General features: G+C 35.0%; 1 protein-coding gene across 3 annotated transcripts in view; it reads right to left on the bottom strand.

Moving 5' to 3' along the window:
• Positions 1–1,799: 1,799 nt before the first annotated feature.
• RFX7 (regulatory factor X7) overlaps positions 1,800–22,702 on the bottom strand; it is a 201,484-nt gene continuing 180,581 nt past the window's right edge. For 2 of the 3 annotated variants that reach the window (XM_074234610.1, XM_074234609.1), the window contains 2 exons: positions 16,989–17,284; positions 1,800–10,022 (listed from right to left, as the gene is read on the bottom strand). In XM_074234610.1, the coding sequence (XP_074090711.1) occupies positions 6,741–10,022; positions 16,989–17,284 (3,578 nt within the window). In that variant the 3' untranslated portion in view covers positions 1,800–6,740. Of the gene's footprint in view, positions 10,023–16,988; positions 17,285–21,533; positions 21,742–22,273; positions 22,359–22,702 lie in introns of all 3 variants that reach the window. The other variant, XM_074234611.1, reaches the window with a different exon arrangement.

The following is a 22,702-nucleotide window of genomic DNA, read 5'->3' as shown; positions in this document are numbered from 1 at the left end:
GAGGTGAGAAAGACTGACAAATTGCCTTCTGTGGGGGGGGTGGAGGGAGGGAAGTAAGATTAGGGGAAAAATTGTAAAACTCAAAATAAATAAAATCTTTAAAAAAATAGAGGTGAGAAAGTGCTACAGATGTGAAACAATGCAAGCATTATCAAATGGATCACTGGGGAAATACTAATTCTAGTCACTCTGATATCTTTACCTTTTGAATAGAACTATAGTTTTCAGCTCATAGCTATTTTGCTAGCTCTTCAGCTAATACCTATTTTTTGTTTTACATTTTCCAGTTGACAAGGATTTATTTTTTCTCACTCCTCTCCTTTAAAAACAAATTGTATGGTCAGGTAAAACAAATTTCCATTTTATCCATATCCAAAAATGTATGTCTCATTCTTTATTCTGACTCCATACCTTATTGTCATGAGTTGGGCAGCACAAAGATTGGAAGCATAATTGGTCAATGCAGATCAGAATTTTTTAAGTCTTTCAAAGTTGTTTGTTTTTTATAGTATAATTATTGTATAAAATTATTCTGATTCTGTTCACTTTACTCTGAACCACTTCATATTTTGGGGAGAGATGGGTGGAGGTCATATTTGAAGATTGAAGCCACTTAAATTCTCTAAGAATTCTATTATATTCTAAATTCTCTTATTATATTCTTTCTTGGTTTCAAGTCTTGAGTCACTTAATACTTAATCACCTGTAAGGACATCACTAACTTCCCTGGATGGTTTTCTTATATGGAAAATGAAAGAGGTTTGTCCTTCTAGTTTTAGCATTTGTGTTCCTTGGTTCTCCTAGCAATACTTGCTATTCTTTTTTAGTTTTAAGATCATTTGCCTTAAGAAAAAAAATTGCAAGTGATGGCCAATCAAAGATATTCAGAAAAATAAATAATATTCATTTCTATCATCTCTTAATCTAAGTAAGGTTGTGGCCATTTTGAGTAATTTAATTTCTAAAAATGTGCAAAACTTTTAGTTTATTTTATATTACACAAATAAATAGCCCCTTTCCCCACTGTAATCCAGTGACATACTATCAGGCAGAAATATACTCCTAGTTTTCACTCTGGGGGAAGCTTTGGCACTTTGCTAGGATATGAAGATTTGCTCAAGTATAACTTTAAGACCCATCTTGGCTGTAATTGCTTTTACATTTATATTAGGTGATACATAAGGAGTTTGGGGACCCTCTTTAAACACCTTTATCTTATACAAATATAACTTTTATAATAATGTGAAGGAGGCACCTAAGACACATAAAAAAATGCTTATACTTCTTTTCTCCTTTAGGATGGACAAAGTTGTTCAATTAAACCTGATGGAATTCTAGGATGGCTAGCCATTGGTTGGCTGAAGGATCAACCCATGTTACTGATGATCTTTAAAAAGTAAATTTACTAACTCTGGAGTCAATAAATACAGGAGGAGCTCTGTAGTCTAGGAAACATCTCCAGCAGTTAAGAAACAAATTAGAATGGGGGGGGGGAGAGAAGCTTGATCCCAGCAAGAGAGCTATAATTAAAAATGGAATCTCTTTTCTTTAAAAAGCTGGATATGGGGGACAGCTAGGTGGCACAGTGGATAGAGCACTGGCCCTGGAATCAGGAGTACTAAATTCAACCTCAGACACAATTATTACCTAGCTGTGTGGTCTTGGGCAAGCCACTTAACCCCATTTGCCTTGCAAAAAATCTTTTTTTCTTTTAGATTTTTTTTTCAAGGCAATGGAGTTAAGTGGCTTGCCCAAGGCCACACGGCTAGGTAATTATTCAGTATCTGAGGTTGGATTTGAACCCAGGTACTCCTGACTCCAAGGCTGGTGCTCTATTCACTGCACCACCTAGCCGCCCTGCAAAAAATCTTAAAAAAAAAAGCTGGATATGGGGGGGCCAAGCCAAGATAGCAGTGTGAAGGCAGCATTTCCAGGGAACCCCCCCCCATACTCCAAAAGCCAACAAATTATGACTCTAGCCAAAATTTAGAGGGGGCAGAACCCACAGAAAGACTGAGTTATACATTTTCCCAGTCCAAGATAACTTAGTTCTGCAGGAAAGGTGTTTCACCAGGTCTGGGGGTTGGAAAAAAGGCACAGCCCCATGCAACCCAGCCCAGCCCAGCCCAGAGATCACCAGCAACAGCTTGAAGGGGCAGCGAGAGAACTCTGCTACACCAGAATGAGTGCGGAGTGAGGAGCACCGAGTGCAGAATCTGTAGTGAGAATCTGGAGAAAGTAGCCTGCACTCCCAGAGATGGTAAGGGAAGTCTGCAGAGATTTCTCTGCTCTCCCTTGGTGTAGGACTCTGCTACTAGCCTGCACTCAGATCCAGGTTGCAGTTTGGGCTTCCATACTAAGTAGTCAAGCTGGATCCCCTCCTTACAGCTTCAGGGTAGAGGGAAATATGGGGACCATCTACATATCAAAGGACAGGCAAGAGAGCATAAGACCTTGGAGGAATAAAGGTCCCAGTGGGGTGTCCCCACCACCACTAAAAAAAAAAAAAGCTGGACATCACAAAGGATATGAACAGGCAATTTTCTGACAAAAAAAAATCAAAACTATCTATAATCATGTGAAAAATATCCTAAATCACAATTAGATAAATAAAATTCAAAACAATTCTGAGGTACTATCTCATACTGATCAGATTGATAAACATTAGAGGGAATGTGGGAAAACTGGGACACAAATGCTTTGTAGGGAGAGTTGTGAGCTGATCCAACTATTCTAAAGAGCAATTTGGAACTAAGCCTAAAGGATTATAAAATCGTGTAATACCCTTTGATCCAGCAATACTACTAATGGGTATGTGTCCCAAAGAGATTTTTTTTAAAAAAAGCAGAGGGGAGAATCAATTAGTACAAAAATATTTACACCAGCTCTTTTTTGTGGTTGCAAGGCACTGCAAAATCAGGGGATGGCCATCAATTGGGAAATGGCTAAACAAGCTGTCATATATATATATATATTTGTGATTGAATATTATTGTGCCATAAGAAATGATTTCAGAAAAATATGAACTTATATAAATTAAAGCAAACTAAAGTTAACAGAACCAGCAGAATATTATGATGAATAACTGAATTACACGACTATTCTCACAAGCCCAAAGGACTCGTGATTCAACATTCCATCTGCCACCAAAGAACTGATATTTTATGAATATAGACTAAAACAGCTATTTTTCACTTGTTTTCCATAAAAGTGTTTTCCATAAAAAATAAAAAGCTTGACATCACATACTTGGTTACCTGTTATATAAGATTTTATTACTTCTGTGGGAAAATAAAATTTGACTTGAGTGCTTTTTACAGGATTCTAACCTGTACAAAACACAAATTCTACCTACTGAATTTGCTTAGATCTCAAATATCTATATAGAATTTCAGAAAGTTAAATTTTTTTAAAGGTAACCACAATAAAGTTTGAGGGGTACAAATTTTTCCAACAATGGCTAAAAGGAATAGATGGATTAGAGCTAATAGACAATTTTTTAGAAAGCCATATATCATAAGATCATTGATTTAGAACTAGAAGTGACCTTAGAAGTCCTCTAGTCTGACCTACTTTTGCTAAAGATGAGAAAATTGAATCTCAAAGAAGGCAAGTGATTTATCTCAAGTTAAACAAATAGTAAATAGTAGATCTAAGGTTTTTTTTTTCTTTGCAAGGCAAATGGCGTTAAGTGGCTTGCCCAAGGCCACACAGCTAGGTAATTATTAAGTGTCTGAGACTGGATTTGAACCCAGGTACTCCTTACTCTAGGGCTGGTGCTTTATCCACTAGGCCACCTAACCAGCGGTCTGTTCCTTGAATAAATCTTTATCCCTTTGATGAAGAGGGGTTAAATGCTATGAAAAAAAGATTTACATAACTATACTAATGGACAAGTCAGTCTGTAAATAATTTTCAAAATCCAGTTATCTTAATATAAAATGTTTTTATTGTTTTTGAAAACATTTAAAAAACAATTCTTGAGCACTTTCAATAAAAAAAGAGAACTGAAATGCTACTGCAATAGTCAACTACCGTAGTTTCAGCAGGTACAACAGACAACAAAACACTGGGGGAATCTGACTTTTTGCACTAAATGGAAATGTGGAACAGGGATTTTTTTTTCTTACGGTGCAGTAGAGCACAGTATAGTACAAGACTGTTAAATGAACCTCAGATGCACTGCACAAAAAAAAAACTTTCCTTCTTTTCAGTTCAAAAGTCAGTGCTTATTGCAATTATATGCAAAATTATTTACTTCATGAAGTATTATCATGATAAAATGATGCAAAATGTTTTAAACACGAGAACAATGAAAATAATCTGAGAAAAGAACATATTCAACAATAACTAAGCAGAATTAGTAAACATAAAAGAGGAAATAACTTGTGAATAACTATGCTTACCTGGTCAACACTGAACCAGTTTCAATATAGCCAAAAAAAAGTGGTTACAGGAATATACCTACTACTGTACAAGATAGGTCAATAACACTCATGCACGCTTTGTGATCATGTATTAACATGGTGAAGCAAACTAAACTTAATTTTTTCCTGCTGTAATATTCTCATGTAAGAGAATAAGAAATAGAAATATCTCATTGAGATCAATGCACATTGCTACATAAGACAATTTTATCTGTCACTTTGATGACATTTGTCTTTTCATAATGAAACACATTTAAAAAGTTATCTGTGGACTGTATTGGTTGCATTTATCCTAAGAGATGTGCCTACCACAGGTTCAACAGAAATTTAGTGCAATATATGAACCCCAGAAAAGTTTGCTGGACTAATCAACCAAATTTAAAGTGTTTGCTGCAATACTGTACAAGGGGTAAAAATTCACTAGTCTTAATAATTTTTATCAAAAAAGATTTCCATTATTTTGTTTTGTTAGTAGGAAGCTAATAATGTAAACAAGGGATCAGAATGGCCTCAAATTCTCCTTTTCCGAGTTTCTCACACAGAAAGGCTCCCATCATTTGTTAGAGAAATCACATAGTTTTCCTTTGGGTATCGCATACTTTGGTGTGCAGTAGTGCTGTGTCTCAATGTACAGTAAAGAAATAACTAGCATTAAGAACAGGTATCTAACCAATTTTTAAAGCATAACAGCAAACACACACAAATGCCAATAACTAGTACAATACACAAGCTCTGAGCCAACCCTAGCACCATTTATTGAAATGTATTGATCCCCCCACCTTGCAGTTTTACTGAACAATGAACTCTTATTAAATTAAACCCTTCATTGCATTTGTTAAATATTCATTGATTGTAATATTCTGACTGACTTGCTAATTAAATTGAAGGAAATCTTAGTTAAAATAGCATTTGTATTTAAAATGGTTTTAATGTCACTTTAAAAACTTAATAGTAATGTTTTAATCAATTGTGCAGTAAACTTGAAAAGTTCACTTAAAAAACTTAGCTCTCAAATGGTTAGCAGATTGCATATGCTGATGTGAAGTTTATAAATATTCTTTAAAATAAAATAGGAGGCATGCAGAAAATGCAACTTTAAAATAAATCCTGAGTGTTACTCTTGCAATTTTGGTTGTCACAATAAATAAGCAAGCAAGTAATAAAAGTTTCCTTTTTTAAGGTATTACATATATCAGCTCTTTTACAAGAGAATTAAGGATTTGTGAAGTCAGGCCGTAGATGGTAACCAATTTCAGTTCTGTTTCATTTCTCCTCCTTGCTTGTGTGATTTTCAGAAGATGTTCATGATCAAACTGCATTTTTATATTTAGGAGGATCAAAAAGTATTGGCTGACTAAATTGAGAGGAGGCGAAAAAATTCTTTCCTAATTACCAGAATATACAATAAGGGTTTAAACTAAATCTCAAACAATAATATTTTAATATTTCCATGTAGCCATTTTATTTAAAAACAATTTTTTCCACTTTCCTATCCTAAATTATCAATAAAACATGAAACGTGTAACGTGCTTAAAAATTTCAGTGCCCAGAATTATTTGTTTCATGTTTTAAAAAAAAAAATCAACATTTTTAAATGATAGTGAAAAGACTAACATGAGGTCACAAATATAAATGGCTAACACTAGGTTTATTTCTTAAATAAAAAAAAAATTTAGTGCAGCTTTCTTTCCTTAAACTAGTATTAAAACTTGCATTATTTTCTCCTATTTAAGCCCTTCATTTAGGTGTAAATGCTATTAAAGCAAGAGAAAACCCTACAGAGATTTCTCACTATACCATAGCCCTATGTTTCAAGACTACACACTCCTTATTACCCGAATGCTATCCTTAGTTCATGAATGGCCTTACATATAGTTCTTCATAGCTGTGATTTCTTATCTAAAAGTGCCAAAAGGGGGGGAAAAAACAAATAACCTTATGCCTAAAACCAATGAGATTCTGTGCAGATCAACTAATGGAATAAAACTGATTTTAAAAATAATCATCTGGATCACTGTTGTAAAATCTGGCTAACTGGTAAATAATTTTAAAAAATGTGATTAATTGGGGAACATCATAAACTTTTAAATCCTAATACTGTTTAGTGGACAGACCCACTGCCTTCAGCAACTTATTTAGAACAGAAGCAAGTCTCATCTATTCTCTAGTGAAGAATGAACCATTTAATGCAGCAAACCCTTTTAAAATGTCACAATTAATAGCAAGTGTTTCTGCTGCGGGAGGCACTTCCATTAAGACAAATACAATACATCTGTCATTAGATACAGTGTGCTACATATTATAAAACACAATTTAACCCAACATTTCAACAGTGGGATGGTCCTTGCTTTCCATCCACTCAAAACCTGATGAAGTCATAGCATTCATGGATTCATTGCAGATTTGCTGAAATAATGGATCATTCTTTAATTCCTCCAGTGTAGCATCATCATCTTGTCCTTGCTGGCGACCTGGATCAAACAGTAGATTTGTGTCTAAAGTGTTCAAATCATTGATGCTGCCTGAGAGTTCAGAAGATAATCTGATATCACTAGAGAAATCAGATGCAACGTTACTGAGATCTGATGCTACCTGACCCACCAGCTGCTGGTTGGCTTGCAGGTTGTCCCCACCCAACAGGTCTTTAACAGTGCTACTGAAATCTAATTGCTGCTCTCCAATTTCTGATTGTGCTTGGTTATCTCCAGGAGAAAAATTAATCTGATCCGTGCTGTTGCTTTTTGTGAGGTAAGTTGGTGTCTGGAATTCATAAACCGAAGTGCTGGAATTGATCATATTCTGTGGATTGGCACTAGGAAAAGCAGTGGAAGTTTCCAATATCTGAGTGAGATTCATCCTTGCTGTGTAATTGGAGGGCAGGTTGTTTATTCCCAATCCTCTTACTGCATCATCATTGTCAGAATCAAGTTTATTCAACAAAACATTGGTTATTTTTTTACTGTTTGCTTGTTTCTGAAGAGTGGGGAAGGCTGTCTGCATCATAACAGTCAATGGAACTGACTGACTTCTTTGAGCTATGTTGTTGGCACTGGTATCTGTGTGAACATTTGTGAAAACATTATGAACTTCTGGAGTTACTGGACTTCCAAAGGGGGTCAGGTTAGATCGTGGTATATTAGAAACTGGATAGAGAGTACTTCCACTAAGATTGCGCTGGCGATGGACTGCAGGGCTCACACTACGGCATCTCAAGCTATTGTTGAGGGAAGAATTATTCCCTTTGTTATCAAGAGGGGCAGGGACTGCAAAGCCTTCCTGCTTGTTCGTATTATTTACAGAGGTACCCTGATGTTGCACAGGTGAGACAGGAGTCAATCGACCAAAATGAGTATCATGATGCCTGGATTGAGACTGGTATGACTGGCCTGGCACAGCAAAAGCGTGAGGCTTCCTGAATCGATCTTCCACCAGTTCCTGATAGCTTGGGAGAATGCCATGGCTTGAAACTGACGTATTACTGACACTACTATAACCATTGTTCATCCATTCAAGTTTGGTTTTATCAGGGTGAGTAGCCATAGGTCTTTGCATTGGTTTCACAGGACTACTTGAGACAATGCTTGCATCATGGTACGCCATGCTGGAGCTTATTGGAGTAAAAGCAAAAGGGTTTCTGCACTCAACAGGACTAGGAGGAACACTGCTACTGCAGTTAGAGTGAGGCGTACCAATAGGTGTGTGCCTGCTGCTTCCTAATGCACTATCTACTGGTGTAGTCTGAGCTAATCTAGAGCAGGGGCTCTCTCTTGATAAACTCTGAGACCCAGCAATCATCTCAGAAGTTGGAGTTGGTGTTGGAGTTGGTGTTGGGGTGGGGGTCGGAGTTGGTGTAGGTGTGTGAATTGGAGTGCCATTGCTATGGATTGAATGGTAGAAATGCGTACTGTTGGGATGAGATGACATTGGAGTTCCTGTAGCTACTGCTTGACTCTGAAGCGTCATTCCTAAACAGCTACCATAAGAATGTGAGTTATTCATTGACATTTGTTGTTCCATGAGCACTAGCTCTTCCACAATACTATCCTGTGTAAGTTCATCATCAAATGGAAAATAGCTTTCATTTGTCTGAGAAACAGTGGGCTCAAAATCCTTCAGGTCAGACTGCAGAGGTAACTGATTTGAAGACTGTGCTTGTATTTGACTCAGAGAAGATTCTTGCATCTGGTTGTGTAGCTGCTGGCTATATGTTTCCTGTTGCATTTCATCTAAATGCAGTGGTTCCCAAACTGACTTCTCTAAGTCATTAATGTCAGAGTGACAAGTAATATTCATAACACTGATTGGCGGTGGTTCACAGCTGGCAGATGAAAATTCAGAATCCTGAGTGATCTGCTGCTGCCAGGCATTGGAATTAAAGCTGCTGTCTGCTTTTGAGTCACTTTCTAAAAGAAACACATTTCCTTCTAATTTTACTTTAATATCTGGAGACGATGATGTCATTGGTTGTTCTAAAGCTGAATCACTGGCATTTACAACATTAGAATTTAGAGACTGATCTGCCACATCATGTGAATTTACATTTATTGAGACTGTGCTAGGAACCTGAGCACCTGCTGCTGAGCTCTCTGTTTTTCCTGCAGGAAGAACTCTCTGGTCTTTTTTAGCACTACTACTACTACTTCCCTTCTGAGCTTCCATGTTATCTGTAGAGAGCTGATCCATAAGGGATTTCTTTACAGGAGGCACCTGGGACTCTTGCAATGTAGAAGAGAGTCTCTTCCTTGGACTTTTAGTGCATAACTTTGTGTCTTTATTAGTGGGGTCACCGTTAGATGGTGAACTGGTGCTGGTGAAGGGTAAGTTTTGAGTGGCAACTGACAGATTGCAGGTGTTGTGATTATTGCCTGAAGCAACTGGTGACATTTCATTGTAGCGACTTTTACATTTGGTCCTCTGGTCACAGGCCTTAGTTGCTTTAGTTTCAATTGTACCTTCATTTGAGGGTTTTATCCCTGGACCCTCTGAATTACTTCTCTGCCCCAAAGGTCCGCGAGGGGTCACTTTAGCAGCTTTAGACACATCGCAGTTCTCTTGGCACTGTATAGAATTTTCATCTAACAATATCTCTGGTTCCATTTTTATTTCTACAGAGGAAGTTCCCACAGCACTAGTCTTAGATCCAGGAGACTGAAGTGAAACAACAGAACCATTTTTGATATGGGGAACAGCCCTTGATTCTTCTATTGTTCCAGTTGCACTGTTCACAGAGGGTGAAGGTTTAAGAGGGGCACTACTGTTGCTGGGTGTGAGTGATATTGCTGTCATTTTTACCACATTTGTGGTAAAATGTGGAGCTGGTACAACAGTTTTGATAGGACTGCTTGTAAAGAGGACAGTAGTTGGGGATCGGATGGTGAGTGCACTGGTGTTAGCTGGCTTGGGTAAGATCTGAGGGTACCGATGCCGAGCAGAACGATCACCACCAGGGCTGGCTGGAACATTCTGAGGAGTCTTTGGTGCCTGTTTCACAGACTGCATGTGCTGAGTGACCACTTGTACATTGAGGGGAAGGACTTTGCCATCAGAAGAACCCATTGGACTTGGGGAAGTCACTAACTGCCTGGTTCTTGGTACCTGTTGGAAGGAGAAAAAAAAAATCTGGTTTAAAGCATTTAGAATATAAAAAAGTATTTTACAAACAAGTAGAATTATAGGACAATGTTAAGGGATTTATTGTATTTGATTTTGTTCCATGTAATTAATGCACCACTTTTCTTGCCAATCAAGAATATTCAGTTAAAATTCCAAAATTTTACAATTTATACAAATTGAATTTTAATATTGATTTTCTGATATTGCCCTAAAGTTCCACTCTGATGCCATATGGTGTGAAAGTGAAGCACTGGTATGAAGCAGAAAATGCTTCAAAACTATTAGGTTAAATGAGGAAGGATTTTGTAGACCAAAGAGAAAAGACCTCCTTACCAGAGGATTGGCCATATAATCACAAACTCTTTTGGCCAAAACAACATGAAACTATTTACTATGACACAGAGGAATTGTATTTTGCTTTAGATATATGCTGAAATCACAAATATTTTGAAATATTGAAGGAAGTATATCAGATAAAATGTCATATGCTTAAGATAGGTTAATAAATCACAAGTGGTTTCTATTTAACTGATACTGGAGATTAAAAATCCATTCTTGGGGTGGCTAGGTGGTGCAGTGGACAGAGCACCGGCCTTGGAGACTCAGTTCAAATCCGGCCTCAGACATTTAATAATTACCTAGCTGTGTGGCCTTGGGCAAGCCACTTAACCCCATTGCCTTGAAAAAATACAATTCATTCTTTAAGTAGATCACAAGCATTTAACCTGACTTCTGAATTTCAATCATTACAATTTGGAGTTGACCTAATAATCATGTTTTGGCAAATATTATATTCCCATTTTGCATAGAGTACTGTCAGCCTCTTGGTTAGGAGTGAGATGATAGATAAGCTTTATAGAAGAAGAATTCAATAGAGTTCTATATACATACAATAGATACCTTTAAAAAAAGTTTGCCAAGATCAAATAGGACAGTGTCTGGAACAGAAAGTTAGTCAGATAACAGTCTTGAGGTGGATCTCTCCAGCTTTGGTGGAAACCTTGGAATTGGAGAGGTCTGAAGATTTTGAGCCAATGTTTGGAGCTGACTGGTACTAAGAGACGTTTTCACATCAGGCAAGAGGAGAGAAGGAACTCAATGATATATTATTGTAAAACACTTAGCTCAGTTTTGGCACACAGTAAGTACTTGATTAAATCCTTCTTCCTTTCCTTCCTTTCTGTACCTGATTCATATAGTCCATTGAGTTCCTCAGGAACACCCAAGACAAGACCCAAATGCTCAAAGGAATTTTTCCTGGAATGCCAGGGTGAAAACATAAAAAAACCAAAGAGTATGAAAAAAGAAGGCTACCATCCCCCATTAAAGAGCAGTCCCTTCCCAGCTTCAACAAGCCCAGGCACTGAGTGCAAAAATACTGAGTAGGTGGAGAGGGAGAGGATTCAGTGCCCCAATCCCTTTCACTCAGAAGAGCTAAAAATTACTTGATATGAATTAAAGATACTGAAATGAAATGATGCAAATAAAAAAAATTATACAGATTCAACAACGTCATCAAAATGAAGTTAGACTAAAATACATGATGTATCAAATTGCATATTAGGATATTTTAAGAAATGAGAATCTGCTGTTAGTAAAAACAGGCATGAAATCTATAGTGCGATCTGCCATCAACAAAAATTGAAAATGAATTGAAAACAAAAGTCAATATCACAGAAAACATGGTGAAAAATAAAGCAATCAAGAGAAAAATAAAATACCCAAACTGGAGGTTTAACTGACAGGAAAATCAGCAAAAACTTCAGACAACTCAAAGGAAGACAAACATTGAAACCTGGTAAGAGAAATGACTGACCTAAAAGGCAGAACTCCAAGAAATAATCTAAGGATTGTTGGAAGGAAATAATCAAGCACCATTTTCCGGAAATTGCTCAATAAAATTTCAGACTAATAGGATTAAAGGACAAATCTACAGGTTATTGGTATTAACTAGACGTCCTTGGAAGAAAACCATTAGATTCATGTCACCCAAAGATATTGTTATCTAATAGGGCTTCATCAATAAAAAAGATCTAACAACCAATGGAAAAGAAGAATAATCTTTACTGTATTGTAATTCTAAATCTCATAAGATCATTTGTCTATAATGAGAAAAAAGAGAAATGAATATAATTTTTTTTAGGTTTTTGCAAAGCAAAGTTAAATGGCTTGCCCAAGGCCACACAACTAGGTAATTATTATTAAGTGTCTGGGGCCGGATTTGAACTCAGGTACTCCTGACTCCAAGGCTGGTGCTCTATCCACTATGCCATCTAGCCACCCCATAGAATATGATTTTCAAAAAAAAAAATAATCAAGCTACACCTTCAGAATCCTCTAAGCTAAACCAATTCTAAGATGAAAACATTATAATAAAAAAGGTTTTCTGAATTAATGATTACAAGAAATTATAAGAAGGGAAGATATTATCTTATTAAAACTTGGGTTTAAGATATATATTGAAGTTTGGCGTGGCTAGGTGGCTCAGTGAATAGAGCACCAGCCCTGGAGTCAGAAGTACCTGAGTTCAAATCTGGCCTCAGACGCTTAATGATTACCTAGCTGTGTGGCCTTGGGCAAGCCACTTAACCCCGTTTGCCTTGCAAAAACCTAAAAAAAAAAGATATATTGAAGTTCTATTTCTATCAGGATTTTGGCAGGGGTACTGTGGGGGTCAGGGGTGAGGGTATCTAGGGTATGAAATTATAATTCAGTTGAGTTTGCCTTGCAAAAAAGTCTTTCTGGAACTTACTTATCATAATACCCAGTGCTCACATAGCACTTTGGCTTTCAAGTGCTTTTAAAAAAATTTTGAAATAGGAAATATCATCCATTTTTAATATAAGAAAATTGAACTCAGAAAGCTTATGTGGCTTGCCCAAATCCTATGGCTATAAGTGATAGAACCAGGACTAGAACCTATTCATTGTCACATTAAGTATGTTTGACAAATTATTAAATTCTAATACTAAATAAAAAAATTATATTCATGCTAGAATGGGATACTTTATGGTATTCTTGGATAAGGTACTTGCTTAAGTACTTCCTACTTATATAATCTTAAGCAAGACATTTACCCATTTCTTCATAAAATAAGGGGATTGAACTAACTGATCTCTAAGATCCCTTCTCTTTCTAATCTGTAATCTTATGATAATCTTTATATTCCTGTTATTTCTATTCTCCATTTAGATAGTTGTTGGAATTGTCTCTACCATCCTATTGTAAACATGAGGATAAGATTTTTATCTTCTTTATTTTTTGTAAGATTACAATGTATCCTTCTAACAGAGTTGAGAAAAGAAACTCAAATGTTTAGCATAGAGATAATGACACTGGGAACAGCATGAGCACATCTAAGAATATAAATGGCTGTCACATTCTAGTTTTACTATGCTCTGAGAACAAAGGGTAGAGACTTCGTAAGGGAAAACTTCTTAACAATCAGTTACTGAAAAGTAGAATGGTCTGCCTTGGAAGTAGTGAATTTGCTCTCTCTCTGTCTCTCTCTCTCTCTCAAGGCAATGGGGTTAAGTGACTTGCCTAAGGTCACACAGCTAGGTAATTATTAGGCGTCTGAGGCTGTATTTGAACTCAGGTCCTCCTGACTCCAGGGCCGGTGCTCTATCCACTACCCCCTGAATTTTCCTCTTAATAGCTAAGGCTGGATGTGCTTTTCTTGGGGAGGATGTCTAAGGGATCCTAGGTCAAATATAGGTTGAACTAGATGGTTTTTGGAGTACCTTTCAAACACTGAGATTCTGTGCATGGTATTATACTGCATAATATAAAAGTGTTAAGAGTTCAGAATGGCTGCTTATTTTAAATGGTACACATGAAGTTATCCAAATGAATTCTAAAGTGAATTTGTATAGCTGAAACATTAATAATTTTCCAGAACTTACTGTGTTTGCTTTCCAGGGAACAGCACAGTTAAATGTGGAAAAGTACATTTCCAGTAGGCTGGCAACTTGGTAATGAATTATGTGGCTTTTTGCCACACATGAAACAATGAGAAAAAAAAAAGATGATTGGTCTTTAAGAGTTCCCTTTCTGCAGTACAGGTGGAAAAAGGTGGAGAGAAAGTGCTAAATATTAATTTAGTTGCTAGTATTCTAAATGTACGATTTTTTTCCAATGAGAAAAAATAGACATATTAGAGGTATAAATGAATCTTAGCAATCTTGATTTCCCCTATGATCAAAACCAGAAGACAAAATGAAGTTATAGTTAAATGGGAAACTTCTCACAGATGTTCCTTGAAGTGGCAAATAAATGAGTTGACAAAGACAATTTTCATATGAGTTCAAAGCTAATAAATATCATTTCATAGAATGTTTGATCAATTCTTACTTTTTGTCATGAATAATTTTAAAAAGACTATTGTGAAATTGACTACTCATGCATTAATATATATGTTGCATAAGATGAGCAGGTGAAGAATTCTATAAAGTACTCAGAAAGATCCTCCAAATTAAATATTTTGTTAATGACATTACTGCAAAAATGGAAGAAAATCAAGACATAAAATAAGTTGGAAAATGTAGTTTAAAAGTAATGGAATAGTAATGGAGACTTTTAAACTACTTAGATATCACATGCCTATCATATTTTCATTGAGAAATGAAGTGGAAAGGGGTAGATTATGGTGAGCACCAAAAAACCCAGCTCTGAATAAAAAATTTATTATATTTAAAACTGGGTAGTTAATATCTCATTATAAAATATGTGAAAGATTTACATATTTTTACAACAAAATATTTAAAAAATCTTCTAAGATTAGTAGAACCTTTACATTTGAACTCTTAATATCATAGTTTCAGATAGATTCTAAAGGAAGCCGAAATGACATTTAAGAAAACAAAAATAAGAAAAGCAAGTGAGTAAGAGACCAGGCATACTGAAAGAAAACTAGTACTAAAAGGCATTGAGAAATCAATTCTCAAGGAATCCGAGGGAGTAGAAGAGATCAAAGGCATGGGAGAAAAAAAAACCTTGAATTTTCTTACCCTCCCCCTAAAGGTAACAAGGAAAATATCAGTAATTACTAGAGAATCTGCCTACTTTCCCATCCATACAAAAACTATTAAGAATAATCTACACAATCACATATACATCAAGGATATTCCTGAAGAGGCTATTAGAAGAAATTAGACTTAATTTTACCATCACTGGAAATTGTTGTTTATAAAAGAACATTTGATTAATTAAAAACAAGGTATTTTCTTTATCAAAATTATATGAGATTCTGGTAAAGATATAATAAGGATAATCTTCTTTCACAGTATTGTCAATAACATTAAAGCAAAATAAAAGAGGGGAAAACAAACACTTGGAAAAGGTGCTGTCCACTGTTATGGAGAGGATTCTGCACATAATTCAAGTTGAAGGAGGATTCTTTAAAGATGGTGAGGTCCACCAAATGGTCCTGTCCACATATAACATTGTGTTGATGGCATCAAAACATGGAATGATGCAGTCTCCTAGATAATACCCATAATCACATGAGAGAAGTTGCTTCAACCATACCCACAGGAAAAACCTCCAACTACACACACAGGGAAAACCAAGTATATGTTAAAGGTCTATTGTCTAGGCTATAATTTATATTTAGATGGTCAACCCAAGATCGTGTCTATCAATGCATGTAATCTGACAGATACTGCCAACAGACAATGAGTCAAGTCTAGAATTGAGTGTAAATATTTAAGTTAATTATATATTCAAATATATTGATATATTTCCTTCATATCAGAATGGGAATTGGTTAACCATCATCATCATCATAGTAAGAGTAATACTAATAGCTAACATTTCTAAAGCATCTTAAGGTATACAAGACATTTTACATAATTAATCATATTTTATCCTCACAACAAACCTGTGAGATAGGTACTGCCTAAGTATCCACATTTTATATAGCTGAAGAATCTGAGACTTGGATCAAGTAACTTGACTGTAGTCACAAAGTTTCCTAATCGTCAGTAGCAGGATTTGGACCCAGGTTTTACCAACTTTTACTCAGTACTCTAGACATTACACCATTCTATTTTACTATCCTGAGAGCTACATTGTTTGACCCTCCTAAACTAACAACAAAATTCCACCCCCCCAACAAATAAGCATAATGTCATGCATTTTTAAAATCAAAAAACTGTGGTTTTTATGATTATCAAATCTTTGGTCTTGGTCAAACTCTAACCAAAAATAATCAGTCTGTATTGTTCAAATACTTTTAAAGTATAAACTACTAATTGCAACAACTATTTAGTAGGATATCCCACTGGAAATGTTAACTTTTATTCTCGTAGAAAACGCCTAGGTGCGGCTAGGTGGTGCAGTGGATAGAGCACCAGCCCTGGAGTCAGGAGTACCTGAGTTCAAATCCGGCCTCAGACACTTAATAATTACCTAGCTGTGTGGCCTTGGGCAAGCCACTTAACCCCATTGCCTTGCAAAAACCTAAAAAAAAAAATCACCTTATATTTTTACAAAAGAGAATACAAAAGCAGTTGATTTTGCTATTATGGCAATAAGAAGTAGCCTGGCAGAATGGACAGAGAATGGATCACAGAGTCAGGAAGATCTTGTTTCAAATCTAATTCTTGAACCTACTGCTAATGTGATGGTGGACAAGTCACTTAGCCTCTCAATGCTATAGTACATTGCTGAACTGCAATGGAGACAAAGGTTTTCAAAAGGAGGATACTATAATGATGAAATCATGGATTTAGTTAAATGGGAGAATGGGTCCAAACATTAGCTGTATTGCATGGCTTTATAATGTATTAAGATTTGACAAAATAATTATATTAATAATTAAGACTGTGCTAACTTGTATGCTAACTTGTCAGTTAAACTAAGTATAATTCTATGTTATTTATTTAAATTTTGCAATTTTCTGAAACATTTTGTTGAAAGTATTTAAAAGTGGCTTGATAACATTACCGGAATAGGACTGGGAACAGCTGCTACCACAATACCAATAGGCTGTGGAGAAAGGATTGGAGGATTTCCATTAGAAATACTAGTTACTCCATTGGTTGTAGCTCCTTCTAGTTTCTTTCCTGGAGACTCTCCTGGCAAAGGAGATTGCAACTTCTGTTCCTGTTGCTTCTTTTGTATTTTCCGTTGCAACTGCTGCTTAGCATCAATAGGAGATGGTAGAGTCTTCACTTGAGGCTGAAAGGAATTGCTTTCAGCAGTGGGTATAAAAGCAGAGGGCTGGGCGATACCTTTAATTCCTGAAAATAAAAATGAAATTGCCATTATTTGATAACAGCTGCAGTTTGATAAATCTATAATCTGTATTCTTGCAACTCAACACAAAGAAAATAAAGCAATTCAATAAAGTGCCTAATGTGTAAAGAACAATATTACATACAGACAAAACATCACATCTAGAAATTATTCCCTTTAGCAATTTTTATAATTCTAACTTTATAGGATTTATGTCAAAATTTAATATCAAAATAACAAAGTATTGTTCAAGTGAAGTTTTCTCTAAAACAAATGGTAGCTTTTCAAGGAAGAACAATTATATTCAGAACTGTTTGAGGAACAGAAAGAAACAAATATCCCTACACGTGGTTTACAAGCTATCAGCAGACAAAAATCAAAGACCTTTAATAATCACAGTGACAGATCATCTTTCTATGAGGCTTTAGATTTTACACAGTGCTTTCTTTATTCAAAAGAAGGTATGGGAAGTGATGAAAAGTATTTTACAGAGAGAAAATTCAATCAATTCCTCCAAAAAATAAATTCTAATGTAATGGAAATGAAGTAAATTGTACTCAATAAAATGCTTGCTAACAATTCTCTCTTTAAAAATAAAGCAATTTTATGTTTAACATAATAATCTATATCAGACTTCTTGCCCTCTTGGAGAAGGGAGATGAGAGGGAGAAAATTGTGTAACATAAAATCTTATAAAAAAATAAATGTTGAAAATTGTCTTTACATGCCATTAAAAAAATACTATTTACAAAAAATATATACAGCAATTTTATAAAAAATGCCTTTGGGTCTATGGTATATATTCTGACACATGTCCCTTAAAAATGTTCCTAGGCCTTGCGGAGCACAGAGGGCTGTGTGGAAATGGAAAACAGACCAAAATTGGAAACGAGGCAGAGATTCTCCACATGACGGACCAGGGACCATCAGGTGCAAAAGCAAGTTTAAAAAGTTTTAGTGGGTAGCAGAGGTATTTTTCATTAGCAATAATGAGAAAAATGTTGGAAGGAGGATAGAATGAAAAGTCAGGGAAGAAAAATCATTCATTATAAACTATATCAATTAAATTTTTTTAAAAAAATACTGTCTTAAAATGTTAGTTTGGAATATGATTAAACCTGCAAAAACCTGAAATCACTTGATTTCAGGAAAAACTAAAGGTCAAAGATAATAGAGGTGTAATGTTATTCCTAGAAATCTGAGTTAATTTTTTAATAATGGAAACAGGAAAGAAACATATATATATATATATATCTGTATATATATATATATATGTTACTTGAACACATATGTACATATTTCAATACAAAAAATAAATTCCTTAATTAAAATGACATGTAAAAATATTATAACATATAGAGTTGAAAAAAGACCAAGAAAATATAGTTTTAAAATATGAAGCATTGCCATAAAATGTCAATGACTTTCTTCTAGAGAGGTTATACATTTATTCTAACGGCAATCAAAAACTGATTGCAACTTACACTTTGTGGCTTGGGAAACACATTAAAACCAATTTCATTCTATTATAGTACCTCTTTATTTTGAAACAAAATATTATTACTACCTTATTCACTAAAAATTTCTATGAGGCTTTCAGTTACAGGTTCCTAATTTAGGTATGTCCAAATTATTTTACTTCCTTCCATAAAGGAAGTTTCAGGAAAAGCCCTTCTATAACTGCTCCACATATTCCTAAGCCCCAATTCTAAGCATTACCCACCACCCCCTCCCCAAAGATAAGTGGGTTACCATAAAGGAGAAAAAAGGAGAATGCCCCCTTCTGCTGTAACTCTTGCCTTTGTCTGCCCATCCCTTTTATCTCTACTCTTTGCTGCCTTGTACCAGATCTTTATTCTCTTTCCCACTAGAGATTCTATTTAACCCTTTTCTTTAAAATTTGAAAACTTTGACAATTCTCATTAATCCCTTTTTACTTGGCACTCCTGCCCTGGATTCCAAGAAATACCACTAGATGCTTGGAACTGGGGAAAATCCTACTCACAATGACTGGCAGGGTAAATGGGGATAGAAAGAAATAGAAATGTATGCTTTCAAAAGCTGTATTTTTAATGCATTTTCTCATAAAAATATTATTACAAATGGTGGTCAGATTTATATTATCACTACTGGTGGCATATTTTAGTTTTTTAAAAATTATTAAACAGATTTCTGTGGTAAGATAGTAGAACTTAATTAATATGTACACTTTTATGGGGAAAATTGTGCTCTAAAATGTAAATGACCAACATGGTCTCACAGATGGTAAGAACTAAAAGAAGTTTTATGGATCATCTTGCTCATAGAGATGAGGAAAATATGTGGTCCAAAGCTTAAGTCTCTTGCCCAAGTCAAACAGAAGGCAGTAGTAAATTTCCTCAAATCAAATTCACACTCAAAAGACAAAAAAGAATGCTGCCACTTCTGAGAATATTCAATAGACTCTGCAGACAAGAGGTATCAATTATAATTATCCCATTTTGTTTTATGTTTGACTGAGCCCATGATTTTCTCATTGGAGGGACTCCTGGTTTGAAAAATCTTTTAAAAATGTGGAGCAGCATCTCCTCTGCTACTCACAGTCTAAGAGATTACCTGAGGAGACTGGGGGGGGGGGGCGGTGAAAGCACATGCCCTGATGACATGGCCAGGAGATGACAGAGTAAGACTCTAACCCATGCTTTCCTGACTCTGATGCTAGCTAGCTCTCTCTAGCCACTCAATCACACTGTATTTGAATTATATTTGTTTTGGGGGGAACATCCTAAAATTACCATCACATGTCTCATGTGTATGTATATATTATGTATATAGTACATGTGTCTATCTATTCATCTCTCACAAATACATAGTTACAAGTCCCCACAAAGACAATTCTAAAAATCAAATAGATAAAAATTGTTTTCAGTAACTACAACATAAGAACCTGCAAAGCGGAATCCTTTAAAGAATATATTTTGCATGGGTATACACGTGCATGTACATAGTTATAATACATATTTAGGTTATGCAATTCAAATCCAGAGAAAGAGACAAATTAGGAAAAAAAGATATCTTGCCAAAATGTAAATCCCAAAATAATCTTAAAATAAGAGCAATAAAAAGCAGAACACAGTCATTTAAAATTTTTGGTAGATATATTTTGACAGAGATAGTGATTAAGAACTCATAAGAGACTGGATAAGCTACCTGAAATCTATGAAGTATTTCATAAGACTACATTTCAATCTGAGATATAATTTCATAATAATATGCTTCAGTAATAGGATGAATTTAGCTTGTATGTTAATAAACCTTTTATGAAATCTATATTTCTCTATTTTTATTTCCAACAATAAACTGATTGAAGTTTGACCTACCTTTTATAAGTATTTAAAGTACAAACTATAAACAAACATACCAGAATATAGATATGCAAATGGGTGCTGTTCATTTAAAAATGATAACATTGTGAGGCTATACAATCATTCTAATGATGATGCAATTGTTCATAACATTCTTCTGATTGTCATCAAAAGTGGTGAAGAGAACATTTTTTAAAGTCAGAGATAAGTCTAATAAATAAGATGAATGCTCAGATTGGCTACTACAGTTCTGAGATTAAAACAGTGTGATTATAAAGTAATTAGGCCAATTTTATCATGTTTGTAAAAGAGCTCTGAAGGCAATTCCAAAAGAACTCCAAAAATACTTTGTATTTTTAGAATAGTGTATAGCCTCCTAAACAGATTCATTTAAAGGGGAAAATTTTGAACACATATGTTCTGGTATTAACAAGTTTAAAAATAAGTCTCATCATGCCTGCCACATCATATGTTTGAAATCCTTATTGAAAATAAAAGGTCCCTCTCTCAAGGAAAGTGTAAGTTATCATAAGTAAAAAAAAATTCTTTCTTAGGAAGAATTTATTTAAAAAAATTCTTTAAATCTTGAAGTAGCAATGCTAATTGGAATCAATAAAATTTTATTGGGTTAATCTTAAAATTTTTTATAAAGCAGCACAGCAGCACACATATACAGAAATAGCTTTGCATACTAAGAACTACATCCTGTTATCCATTTGTGAGGCTCACCAAACTTCTTGAATACACTGGTTAAACACAACAAGAGCTCTCATCAAATTATCTTAACACTAAAGAGATAACCCTTCTAGCTAAAATTTTCTTTATATTAATTCTATTTCTTTATATTAATTCTAAATATAGTCAAGCCCCTGGATTAGTTTTAGCTTTCTAACAATAGTTAATTTAGTACCTGCTGGTGCTGCTGCCATTACAGTTAGAGCTGCCATCGATTTGGTGCCTATGTAGTGACTTTTTACAAGGAAGCGAGCTAATTCCAAGACTGAATCAAATGGCTGGCTTAATACTTTCTGGGCCCACTCACACACAAGGCGGCAGGCAGCAGAGATAACTTCCTCATCAACAGTTTGGAGTTGCCCGGAAGGTTCGGCTCCTTCCAACTAATCAAAGGAAAAAGGAAAAGTTAACTTTCAGAAACCTCAAAGAAAAATTCTATTCAAGTACATTTAGAGAACATGCATCCTCTATACACACACACACACACACACACACACACACACACACACACACACACAATATGTCAGAACCTGAAACTATTGTATAAAAAAGAATGAAATTAGCTGATGACCATCTCAATGAAAACAGTAAATACAACCGCAAAGGCATCAGAAATACTATGACTAAGGTTATAAATTATGAAAAGGAGGTTTGTAAAAACATTTGCATACTATACTAATAATTTCTAAATCATTAATAATATTATTATGCTCCAATTTATTGATAATTATAAATAATTTGTTATAAGTTATAGGGCATTTAATCTCTGTGGAGTGTTTATTTTAATTTCTTAAAGGCACAGTTTTTGATGCTAGCTTTGTTTAAATCTGATTACACTACATGGATTTCAAGGTCAATGTTAAATTGTCCATGTCTAGTTAAAAAGTCAAAAATAAAACAAAACAGATGTCTTACCCCATCTCCACTTTTATGAAAGTCAAGGTTGGGCAGTGTTGGCATATGAACAAAAGCTTTTTTCCTTAGTCCACTGTAGCAATATGTAACAAAGAGTTAAGTGCTAAAATACTCTTCAGTCAAAAGGGATTTGAAAGTAATCATGTAGAAATCAAAATCTAATCAGTATAAAAATGTCTACCTAACTAAAACCCTTAATATCAAATTTTTCAATATACTGTGAATCCTCTTAAACTGAAATGAACATGTAAAACTTTACTCATCTGAAATGAAACTAAACAACTGTCACTTGCTATAAATTTATGGATAAATTGCCCCATTAAGTTGTGCTAATTCAGAGAAACTGGTCAGTAGGGGAGGAATAGCCAAATGGAAACCTGGCACAAAGAAGGGAAAAACTTTTGCTTGGGGCAGATGGCCAAAATATCC

The sequence above is a fragment of the Macrotis lagotis genome, chromosome 4 (genome assembly GCF_037893015.1).
Source record: "Macrotis lagotis isolate mMagLag1 chromosome 4, bilby.v1.9.chrom.fasta, whole genome shotgun sequence".
NCBI lineage: Eukaryota > Metazoa > Chordata > Mammalia > Peramelemorphia > Peramelidae > Macrotis > Macrotis lagotis.
Note: the sequence above shows the minus strand (reverse complement) of the source record. Positions and strands in the feature narration are given on the sequence as shown.